The 11,346-nt window shown below is 52.8% G+C and overlaps 4 protein-coding genes across 4 annotated transcripts; 2 read left to right on the top strand and 2 right to left on the bottom strand.

The window, feature by feature from the left end:
* Nucleotides 1-119: 119 nt before the first annotated feature.
* On the top strand, nucleotides 120-2,321 carry PV07_00646 (cytosolic Fe-S cluster assembly factor nbp35). The gene is made up of 2 exons (XM_016387115.1): nucleotides 120-304; nucleotides 363-2,321. Exons 1-2 carry the CDS (start codon nucleotides 220-222, stop codon nucleotides 1,304-1,306), a joined length of 1,029 nt encoding a protein of 342 aa, XP_016254043.1. The 5' UTR covers nucleotides 120-219; the 3' UTR covers nucleotides 1,307-2,321.
* Nucleotides 2,321-4,521, top strand: PV07_00645 (uncharacterized protein). Its single transcript, XM_016387114.1, has 3 exons — nucleotides 2,321-2,947; nucleotides 3,021-3,778; nucleotides 3,952-4,521. Exons 1-3 carry the CDS (start codon nucleotides 2,580-2,582, stop codon nucleotides 4,077-4,079), a joined length of 1,254 nt encoding a protein of 417 aa, XP_016254042.1. The 5' UTR covers nucleotides 2,321-2,579; the 3' UTR covers nucleotides 4,080-4,521.
* On the bottom strand, nucleotides 4,497-7,933 carry PV07_00644 (uncharacterized protein). Its single transcript, XM_016387113.1, has 4 exons — nucleotides 7,589-7,933; nucleotides 7,167-7,516; nucleotides 6,828-7,107; nucleotides 4,497-6,773 (listed from the first exon to the last, which is right to left on the bottom strand). Exons 1-4 carry the CDS (start codon nucleotides 7,606-7,608, stop codon nucleotides 5,099-5,101), a joined length of 2,325 nt encoding a protein of 774 aa, XP_016254041.1. The 5' UTR covers nucleotides 7,609-7,933; the 3' UTR covers nucleotides 4,497-5,098.
* A 756-nt stretch (nucleotides 7,934-8,689) lies between these two features.
* PV07_00643 (threonine synthase) lies at nucleotides 8,690-10,830 on the bottom strand. Its single transcript, XM_016387112.1, has one exon. It carries the CDS (start codon nucleotides 10,633-10,635, stop codon nucleotides 8,980-8,982), a length of 1,656 nt encoding a protein of 551 aa, XP_016254040.1. The 5' UTR covers nucleotides 10,636-10,830; the 3' UTR covers nucleotides 8,690-8,979.
* Nucleotides 10,831-11,346: the final 516 nt, after the last annotated feature.

The raw sequence follows: 11,346 nt of genomic DNA, 5'->3' as shown, positions 1-11,346 counted from the left end.
GGACGAGGCTGAGGGGTGGGTGGCAAGGCTGCTCAGCAGGTCAGGCCATGTCCGTTGGCCGCGCCGCCAATCGGCGACCCCAAAAGCAATTACCAATCCATCTACAGTATTCCATACTTTTTTGCCAGAACCACGCCTGCCCGAACGCTCGTAAACGCTATCCTATATCCCTTCAGGTTCCATTTCTCACTCTCTGCCGAACCTCCCTCGTCCCTACGAATGGCGCCCTCCTTCGAAGAGCCCGTCGCCGAAGCACTTGAAAACCCACTTAAGCGGAAGCCAGATCTTGTCGCTCCAGAGCCAGGTGAGAAGCCGACGTTGTTGTGTATATCTGACGTCGTCTTTACTGACTTGTGACATAGAACATTGTCCCGGTCCTGAATCGGAGCAAGCGGGCAAAGGCGACGCATGCAATGGCTGTCCCAACCAAGCCATCTGCGCCTCTGCACCCAAAGGCCCCGACCCAGACATCCCTCTTATTACCGAACGACTCGCTGGAGTAAGACACAAAATCTTAGTGCTCTCAGGAAAAGGCGGAGTGGGCAAGTCTACATTCTCGTCGCTCCTGTCGCACGCCTTTGCAGCCAACCCAGACTCGACAGTGGGCATTATGGACACAGATATCTGCGGCCCGTCGATACCGAAAATGATGGGCGTCGAGAGTGAAACAATACATGTTAGCAATGCCGGATGGAGTCCCGTCTGGGTCACAGACAATCTTGGAGTTATGAGCATTCAGTTTATGCTACCCAACCGAGACGACGCAATCATATGGAGAGGGCCAAAAAAGAATGGTATAATCAAACAATTCTTAAAAGACGTCGAATGGGGCGAGTTGGACTACTTGATTGTCGACACACCACCGGGCACATCAGACGAACATCTGTCAGTTAACTCATTTTTGAAAGAGTCCGGCGTGGATGGTGCGGTGGTGGTGACCACGCCACAAGAGGTGTCTCTGCTGGACGTGCGGAAAGAGATTGATTTCTGTCGAAAGGCAGGGATTCGGGTCCTGGGGCTGGTTGAAAACATGTCGGGGTTCGTCTGTCCCAAATGCACGCACGAATCTCAGATCTTCCGGGCAACGACGGGAGGAGGGCAAAAGTTATGCCAGGATATGGGCATACCTTTCCTGGGATCAGTACCGCTCGACCCGCGGATCGGCATGGCGTGTGACTTTGGTGAAAGCTTTATGGATAGCTTTCCCGACAGTCCAGCTTGCAAGGCATTACGACAAGTAGTGAGATCCGTGGGCCAGATGATAGGAGAGGATCCCGATCAAGTTCTTCCTGACGGACCAATATAACAGCCCAGCCATCCATTGTTTGTTATTCCTGGAGGGGAGAGTTCTTTTGCTCGATCTGCGGTGGTTGGCGCAACGCAAAAAGTCAACTTTGCGTGGCGGGGAACCCTCATATCTGTCCCGCAGACCAGCCATAACAGCTTTTGGAGCCGCAGATATATTTGTTGTGATCTGCTGTGAGGATACCAGATCCAGGACTCCCACGCAGCGCATCACTTGAGCAATAGCGTTGGTGGGGTCAATTGTTGGGCGGCAGATGAAGCTGGGAGGTTCTGGGGGCGGATTGGGGACTGTGTGATGATGCCGTGCGTTTCTGGTCTCAGGTCATACGACATGCTCGCAATCCTCCAACTTTGCGCAGGCAAGGCGCAATGCCAACACAGACTTGAGCCTGGGCATTGTGGACAGCGACTGAGCAGAATGGCACCAGGCACTCCTGGATGTTTCCCTCTGGACCAAATCGGGACAAGGCACGCGCCAAGCCACTTGGAGCCAGAACGGGCTAGTCCCAGTCCCGCAGCGGAAACTCGAACGAAAGATGAAACTTAAACTTCTGCGCCTTCAGTTTCACCTTCACCCCCTATTCCTCCCTCCAACCCCATCCTTTCTCATCGGCGCAGCTGAGAACCACAGAATCCCATCCCTGGGCTCCCGTTCTGAAGGCCTTCGGTTCTTCAGCCTCGACGAGCAGCCGAAGTTGCATCCACACCCAGTCGCCTCAACGTCACACTGCCACCACCATGCACTCCTGTCCGCCCCAATGGTTGGCTCCCTCAGATCTGGCCAGTCACAGGCTTATGCCGTAGGTGGAGAGCTCTCTCTTTGACACCGAGATCCCCTCCCTGGCTCCAGACCTCAATCGAGAGCTCACCAGGTCCATCGTTGACCTGTTGATCACGATCCTGAGACATGCAGATGGCGTGGCCCAAGACTGTCTAGCACAATTCGAGACGAGGCCGCGCATGTATGCAGCGCTGCGGAGTAATTCTACCAAGATACGATTTACACTTCCATTTTGTTCAAAATGTTTGCATCCAGTCCGTTTCTACACTCCTCCCATCCTTGTTTTCCTTCCAGCCTTGTCACTTTTCTTTTCGTATAGTCTATCCTTTTGCATTTGGTTCAAATCGAGGGCAGGCCCTTCATTGTATTCTTTCCTCCAACTGCCCTCAGAGTTCAACTTGACAGGCCTGTGCCCTTGGGCCTGATCTACACTCATCCCTTTCACTTCGTCATTAGCATTGTTTTGAGTCGCCGGTCAACATCTGCAATCAATATGCTTCAAGCCCACCACTTTCTCTTCGTCGTTCTTTTCTTGACAACTGCCTTTGCGACTCCCATTCAAATAAAACAGAAACGCTCCTTCAAAGTCCCTCGGATACAACAACATAACTACAGACCAAATGGCAGAGCTGCATACCGAAGGGCATTATTCAAATTTGGATTTGGCGATATCGAGTTCTTACCTGGTGGAGAGGTGGCCACGAGAATCAAGGCAGCAACTGAGGCTCAGCTTGATAGCACGGCAAGTGAGGACGGCGAGACAAGCGCCTCGCCCACGCAGAATGACGCTCAATTCCTGTCTCCGGTGAATGTTGGGGGACAGACTCTGGTCATGAACTTTGACAGCGGCTCGTCAGACACGTACGATGTTCCCTTCCATGTTCAAACTTTGTTTTCATGACATATTGTTACTGACACAGACATCGACGGACAGATGGGTCTTCAACACCAATCTCCCTGCCAGTGCTCAACAAGGCCACACGATCTACGATCCCAACCAATCGCCCACTTTCCAAAACACGCTGCAGGGTAGTACCTTCAACGTCTCCTATGGCGATGGTTCCTCTGCCTCCGGCCCCGTGGGTGTTGATGAAGTCGACATTGGCGGCGCCACCGTATCTGCTCAAGCAATCGGCCTTCCGGACAACGTAGCCGACAGTTTCGTGACAGACTCTGCGTCAAACGGCCTTGTCGGTCTTGCCTTTTCCCAACTCAACACCATTCAACCCACTCAGCAAAAGACATTCTTCGACAATGTCCTCCCAGACCTGACGCTCCCCGTATTTACTGCGCAACTGAAATCTGGCGCCGTAGGTGCCTACGAGTTTGGCAACATCGACACATCAGCGTTCAGCGGCCAGTTGGCCACCGCGCCCGTCGACTCGTCGCGTGGGTTTTGGGAAGTCGACTCCACGAGCGCCGCCGTGCAAGGTCAGACCGTGGACATTTCCGGCGGCACGGCGATTCTCGACACGGGCACCTCGCTGATGCTCGTGCCTGATGAAATGCTCACCGCATACTGGGGCACCGTGGACGGGGCGCAGGTCTCGCAGGACGCGGGCGGCATCATCTTTCCATGCAACACATCCTTGCCGGATCTGCAGGTGGCCATCGGAAACCACATGGCCACGGTCCAGGGGGACGGGATGAACTTTGCGAACGTGGGCGCGGACACGGAGACGGGGGAGCAGTGTAAGTGACCGACCATTTTGCCCCGTTACCTTGCCCTTCCCGAATATGTCTATTTCCTCGTCATCCTCCACCATAGCAATCCAGGCATACCCAACAAAGTGTAAACCAATTGCCTGGATATGTTCGCTTTCTCTTTGGAAAAATGAGACCACTAACACGTTCATGCGACGCAGTCTGCTTCGGCGGTCTTCAGTCCAACCAGGGCCTCCCCTTCGCCATCTACGGCGACGTCTTCTTCAAGTCCCAGTTCGTCGTCTTCGACGGCTCGACGCCTTCCATCAGCGTCGCCCCGCACTCTTAGCGGCAAACCGAGCCGGACAGAGACGGTCGTTGCATGTAGCGTTGCCGGTTTTTAAAAAGTGCGAGTGGGTGGTGCATGGGGTACTCAGGGCGGGATTTGTGGACGAGGGCAAACCTTTCACGCCGGGCAATCTCTCGCTTCGTATTCCCTGCACTGTGTTGGCATTGCATTACGGGACAAAAGGCATGGGTATATGTGGGCGTAACACAAACGATAGCATAGCGATATCCGTCGAAAAGGGGGGAACATATGCGTATGACCGGAAATGGGATTGACCAACAAATGAAGACACATAGATCGATGATACCCCCTTCAGAATTCATTCTGTTGCGTTCTTCTCCAACGAAGACGAAGAAAAGCACCATTTTGGTCGAGTGGCTTTCCATGTTGTTCTGTTTTGAGTGACACATCAATACATGTATGAACAAGGAAGATCTTTCGCCATCCTCAAAAGGGGTTTGATTTTCCTTCAAAAAAGGCCCTGACTTTTCCCTTTCATTCATGTATACACGTATATCAATGTATCCATATATTCCTGTACCACATATTCTACGTGTCCCGTGACCAGTATAACCCTTCCGATCCCGCTGACTCTGACATAGAGTCTGACGATAGAGGACATTCATAACAGAGGCTCTCGGAGCAACTCTCTTGTCCCTAGAACACAGTTTTGTTTCCCTCTTTTCTTGCCGTGGTTGTTGGGTGTATCAATAGGAAATAAAATAAAATAAAATAAATGTTACCGATTCCCTCTCCCATTCTGTGGAAAAACGCCAGCGCTATGCAGAAAACCAAAACCACAAGTTGATTCATCATGACGGACCGATGCTTCGTGAAAGCCGTGCGAGTGCATGTAGAAGGGGAAAGTTGCGATAAAAGGAAAACAGATAGAGGCGCTTGCAATAATGAGCCGAATCGATGCCGCAAGGAGGGAGAAACATATGCCTTTGGACTTTCTGCGCCTGAGATAGTCCCGAACAAAGCATGATCATGACAATAGACGTTCAGGGAAACCCTTTCTAGATGTAGAATTTGCCCTTTACTGGAGGGTCCAGCGCTCGGTCACTGAAGCAACAGTGTCCAAAGCCGGTTCCGTTCTCGTCCAGATCATCATTTTCAAAGCCATGGGCATGATGGCCGTGGATACCCAAGTCCATGACTTTGCCCGCGCCGGGCACAGCACCCCAGTTCAATGGCCTAAGCACTATCTCGTCGCGATCGCTCTGGTCGATGCCAGGCGGCAGATGGCACGCAGCGCTGATCGCCATGGAGTTGCTCCCTATAATGGGCATTCCAAAGGGTAGCTTTCTAAGCGCCGTGGCCAGGAGGAAGACGAGGAGGACGAAGCCCAGAAAAAGAAGGAAGAGCATGCCTATCGGCGAATAGGCCACCGTGGTGATTTCGTCTTGCATGGGCACTGTCCCATCGCGAGGGATAACGGCGATATTTGCAAGGAAGACGCTCTGTGACACCAGCCAGTGCATCAAGCCCGAGCCGACGAGCAGAGGTAGGCCATACTTGAACGGCAAGTTGAGGAAGTATGTCGACTTTTGCTCGCCGTTGGCCTCGCTAACACGTAGATACTTCCGTCCGCGACCGGCTGTGACACTGAAACGCATCAGTTCACGCGAAAGGAACATGACCGTAAAGAGGCTGTTGTAACAGACGTAGAGGAAGGAGAACAATGCTTGCGGGGCGTTGGCGATGAGTGTGGAGATCGCGATGGAGCTGTTGCCGTAGCCGGGCAGATTCCAGCCCATGATCAGGTTCTGAGGCTTGACCGTGTTCAAGCCGATCGACCACGCGTTCTGGATAGTCCTATCGCCCTTCAGATTTTCGATTCCGAGTGCAAGGCAAATCGCGGTCCCTGCGCCCACGAACGAGAACAAGCCGAGCAGAAAAGCCCACTGCTTCCAGGTCGCGGCTTCGAAAAACCGATGCTGCTGGGGGTCATATCTCATGGGCATGGATTTGTAGCCAAGTTTGGAGGAGGCGACAATGCTCGAGTGGCTGGCAAGACACATTCCCTCAGTCGTCGAGTCGGGATGGCGCAGGAAGGATTGCAGTGCATCCCCAACTGTTACCAGGGGCGACTCTCCCAACCAGAAGGTGACGTAGGCGATCGCAATGACTTTGAGGATGTTAAAAGCCAGAACCACGCCCATAAGGATGAGGGAGAAATGCAAATGGCACTGGGATTCGACCGGTTCCGAGAGGCAATGGTCGACTTCAAATCCGCCGGTGGACCACTGATCCGCTATGTCCACCAGTTTCGGCGTAATCTTGGAGCACGGGACAAACCCCCATTGATTCTCGCAGCATGCATGTGTTTGGTTGACAACATCAGGATCGTCGCAGATCCACGCGAAAGGGTTGTACTTGCTGGTGATGACCTTGGGGAATTCGTTGTCGGCGATCTTGAATAGTGAACCCTCGTTTGCCGGAGGATTTTTGACCACTACAATCACATTCCGGCGGTCTTCGACAAAATCTCGCGCATACGCGTGGATGCAATCCTCGTTGTTGAGCACGACAAACTCCTTGTTGGCGCGGGCTTGGATGTCGGTAACATTGCATTCTTCGGTGTCGGGAAATTCGTTCTTGTCATAGCTGGCGCCCTGCACGAAACTCTCAGAGGCGTACAGGACACTATAGTTATTCGTAGCAAGGGCAGAGTAGAAGACGGAATTGTACCTGAGACCATTAGCACATTGCCAATTGTGTCTGACATCCTTGAATCGAACTCACACCAGATGCAGCGGGATAGATGAAACTCCCAGAAGCCACCACAGGATGACTTTCTTCTTCCGTAACGAGCCGAGATTCCGTATGCTGGGAATGCCAACATCTAACCACCTCTGCTTAGCATGGGCCTTGTCGAGCTCGCTGCGAGTCGGAGACGAGAGCAGTTGCATGCAGTAGTTTGAGCTCGCGAGCAAGACGGTGGCCACCACGTTAAGCGCAAGATGGACCCAGCTGTCCTTCGTTTCGGTCTTCGTACAACTCCCGGCATAGACCATGTAAATGCCTGGCTTGTGTCAGTATAGCAGTCCGAGGCAAGAGAACCGTCATTCGAGCCGAACATACCTCCCATCATGTCCATGCCCGCTGTTACTACCCCAATCGTCAAGCAAACATTTGTCACCAGCACCAACACGGCGCAACCCAACGCTATTCGCGAGCTTGTCCTCCATCCTCTTCTTCGCCGTTGTGACCGCGCGGTGTTCGACTTACTCGGTGATTTGAGGAGGGGCTGCGGTGTGCTGGCCAGAGGGTCGGGGGTGTAGGCTGTGTTGCTATTGAAATCTGGACTGAACAGGTTCGCACTCGGTAGGCTCGAGCCGCCAGTGGGAGGGAGTGGAGTTAGTTGGACATTCTCTGCAGACCCCAGTTGTTGGTAAGGTTGTTTGAAGGGCGGCCAATGTGGAATGTGTCTCCTGGAGAGGACTGTTAGTTACACTCATACAACTTGGACTGACTGAGTCCTTGGAGAGACTTGTCGCACTCACCTTTTTGCGCCGGATTCCATGACGAGCGTTGATCGTCGGTCACGAAGGATAGCAGATCATCAAGAGAGAAGTTGCAACAAACAGTGAACAATGATCTCACAAACAACAAACTTACCACTAACAAGCACATGGCATCACACAAGACGGTTCAGGGCTGACACCGACACCCCGACACAGTAAGTATGTAGGATCTTCAGCTGTTCAGTTCTGGCCATGAAGCCGGCCCAAAAGGACATAGCTTACGGCGTGGGCTGGCAGCGCACACAACCTTTCAGCCAGTGCGTTAGTGAGCCCCCAAGATAGAACATCGGGCAGGGGGCTTTCTTTGGTAAGCATCTGGAGGCGAGTGACTACGACTTGTTGTCTTGGTCGCCTTCCAGCTCTCCAGCCCGTGGCGCAGGGAACCCGCCAGCTGGCCCCCCAGGCCCAAATTGGCTTACACCTTTGTACCGTCCTGGCGATCCTACAAAGGGCTAGTCCGCACGTTTCAGACTCGACGGCTGGCCATCTAATCTTTGTGGACTCCCGTCTTTCCGTGGTTAACTTTCCCGGTGCCTGAGGCTGGCTCGGTACAGCAGTGGTTGAAGCTTGAATACGAAGGCTGGTAGGTCTGTCCTCGCTGTTCCTCTTTCCCGTGTGAGAGTAAACGCTCACTTGGGTACTAGGTATCTCCTGTGCAAATCCTACGAGTACTTTCTTACCCCGCAGGCATAAACAGAGGAATAGTTCGGAGATGCATTCACTTGCCTAGACACGTTAGACTGCGAACATCCACACGATTGCCAGGTGGGTGCAAGGCCTACCAGACGGTGGATTGAGACTTGGACCTGAAGAACCGGGACATCGCCGATCATGATTCACAACCTCGTTTGACAGCTTTGAGTTCACACCAATAGCAGGGGAACTGTTGCCCGTGTCTGCCTCGCTGTGCATTATACTCGTACGGGGGAGCAGCCCACTTCAGCCTCTGTTCGTTTCCTTCGCTTGCACATCCGCAGCCTCGACCTGACCTCTGCAAGCAAGTAAGCGCAATCAAGAAGGTGCAAACCAGAAAACGAACCAGGACACAGTCTGTATATGAAACGGTCGGGGTCCGAACATCAAGTCAAATCAAACCTGCAAGCAGGTCAGAATTTGGGCTGCGCCATACTCTGCGAGCTGAGCGGAGGTGTTGGTGTACGGAACACGGAGTACAGGCACGAGTAGTGGCCAAAAGTCAGAAAAGTTGACCTGTTCCTCTCTGGTTAGAAGAGCGCCGCGGAGCTGACTTCTCGTTCTTGAACAGGAATAGACGTTTACTTATTGCCGTTGCTCGACGGGGAGAGCCTATCGACTCAGTAACCAAAATCCGAAGTCCCGCAGGGGTGCTGCATTTTCTCTATCATGTCCACTCAAGCGCCGTTTTGCCCAACCTCCTTTTCCTTTTCGACCTCCCGCGTGATGATCTGGCGAATCCCAGCCAGTCCCTCCGTCGCCGACACCTTCAACACTTTTCTCTCCTTGTCGCTTAATCCGACGAATTCCTCTGGCAGAATCTTGCTGAAGTCGAACCCCTGTTCTTCCTTCAAAGCCAGTTCAACAGCGCCAGCGAATTTGGCCGGGTGCGCAGTCGCCAGTGACACAACCGGCACCTTGGACGCTGAGCCGGCTGCGGAGATTTCTCGCAGGCTCGCGGCCACGCCGATCGCAGAATGAGGATCGAGCACATATCCTTTGTTGGAGATGGCTTCCCCTCGGTAGCAGTCTCGGATGGCCTCGAGAGTCTCTGGATTGCTAACCCTATAGCTACCAAAGACCTCACGTGCCCTGTCCAGAACTTCCCCATCCACGGTAAACGATCCAGTCTGTTTCAACTGTTGGAACCAACCATCAATCTTGGCTCCAGCGACTCTCACCGAGGATTCCACCTTGATATGGGGGTTCTGGTCGAGCTCATGTTCTAGAGTCAAGTGCCAAAGAAGCCGTTCGAAATTTGAAGAGACAAGAATATCCATGGCAGGGCTGTAAGTCTCCTTGACGCCATCCTCGTGCGCCTCCGCGCCATCCTCCTTGACGCCTTCATGCGGTTCTCCTGCCGGCTTCTGCTTCTTAGTGTATGATCCCGTCTGCCAGAAGCGGTGCAGGATATCATTCTCGTTGGTCGCAATCACAAGTTTCGCCACCGGAAGCCCCATACGTTTCGCATAGTAACCGGCCAAGATGTCGCCAAAATTGCCTGTCGGAACCACAAATTTGACCTCGTTCAGCTCGGGCTGCTGTTTGAGAAGCTGAAAATAGGCATAGAAGTAATACGTGATCTGAGCCAATATCCGCGCCCAGTTAATCGAGTTCACAGCCGCCAGGTGGTGGATTTTGTTCATTTCTGGATCTGCGAACAAGGCCTTGACATAGTCCTGGCAGTCATCAAACGTGCCCTGGACACTCAAGCAGTGGACGTTGGGGTCGAGCACCGTCGTCATCTGGGCTTCCTGGACCGGGGACACTTTGCCATCGGGGAACATGATAAAAATACTGACATCCTTCTTTCCCCGCAACCCATATATAGCTGCTGATCCTGTGTCGCCAGAGGTAGCACCGATCACGGTAAGGTGATGGCGCGCATGGCCCTTCTCCAGGTTCTGGTTCTTGCGCACAAGGAAGAATTCGAACAGATTTCCCAAGAACTGGAGGGCGACATCCTTGAAAGCAAAAGTGGGCCCGTGGAACAGCTCCAGCAGATGGAGGTTCTTGCTCTCGTCCAAAGTGACCAGCGGCACCGTTTGGGAGTGCTTGAAAGTTGAGTAACTCCGGTCGACAATCGACTTTAGTTCTTGATCCGAGATTTCATGCTGGTCGATGTACAGTCTCATGACCTGGAAGGCAAGGTCTGAAAACGAGAGGTCTTTCCATTTCAGATACTCTGACCGGACGTTGGGCACCGTGTGAGGATGGAATAAACCTCCATCAGAGGCCAACCCTTTGAGCACAACTTCCTCGAAGCTGAAGAATTCCTTTAGTGAATGGTCATGATATCGGGTGCTGGAGTATTTCGAGGTAGTGGTCACCATGGTGCAGAGCAGATCACAATGTAGAGCAGGGGAATGATTCGAGCAGACAACAATGTGATTTGACGTTCACCTTTCAGCACCAATTGGAAGCCCTGCCACGCAATGAGCTGGGCCGCCGTCCAAGGGTCAAGCCAACACAGGAAGAAGAGTCGTTGGGGAATGATGGCGCTGTCATAATGGCCACAATAGTGACTCCGTAGTCAGAAAATTTCCAGGATAGCAAAGAAGTGGACTCTGACCGAATTGGCTGATCCACTCACGTGGTTTTGTTGCCAAGGAGGAGGTGGAGGCCGATTTCGCTACTAATCCTAATCAAGGTGGAGGGCTTGGCGTCTGTCGAAAAAATTTCCCTGGTATAAAAGTTGGCTGCGTCTCCCTCAATTCATTCTTTTCTTTTCTTCATGTCGACTTTGTACGTTCACCCCCGCCCCCCTGCCAATGACGCTGGGATTCCCCTTGACAACGACCTGCTTGCTAACACTCACCTCCTGCAGACTTCATAGAATCATTTCTATAGTAAACGTCCTCTTCTGAGCTCTTCACACGAGCCACAGAATCCTCAACCTGGCTGACGACACAAAGTCCTCGGTACCCTAGAGTGAAGCCTTATGTTTACTCTCGCTGCGTTCTCTGTCTGTGGTCTTCGGGTCACGGCGGGAACAAGAGAGTGGTGATGATCTTTGACCTGCGTTGGGTGTCTTGGCTTCGTGC

The sequence above is a fragment of the Cladophialophora immunda genome (assembly GCF_000835495.1).
Source record: "Cladophialophora immunda strain CBS 83496 unplaced genomic scaffold supercont1.1, whole genome shotgun sequence".
Taxonomy (NCBI): Eukaryota; Fungi; Ascomycota; class Eurotiomycetes; order Chaetothyriales; family Herpotrichiellaceae; genus Cladophialophora; species Cladophialophora immunda.
Note: the sequence above shows the minus strand (reverse complement) of the source record. Positions and strands in the feature narration are given on the sequence as shown.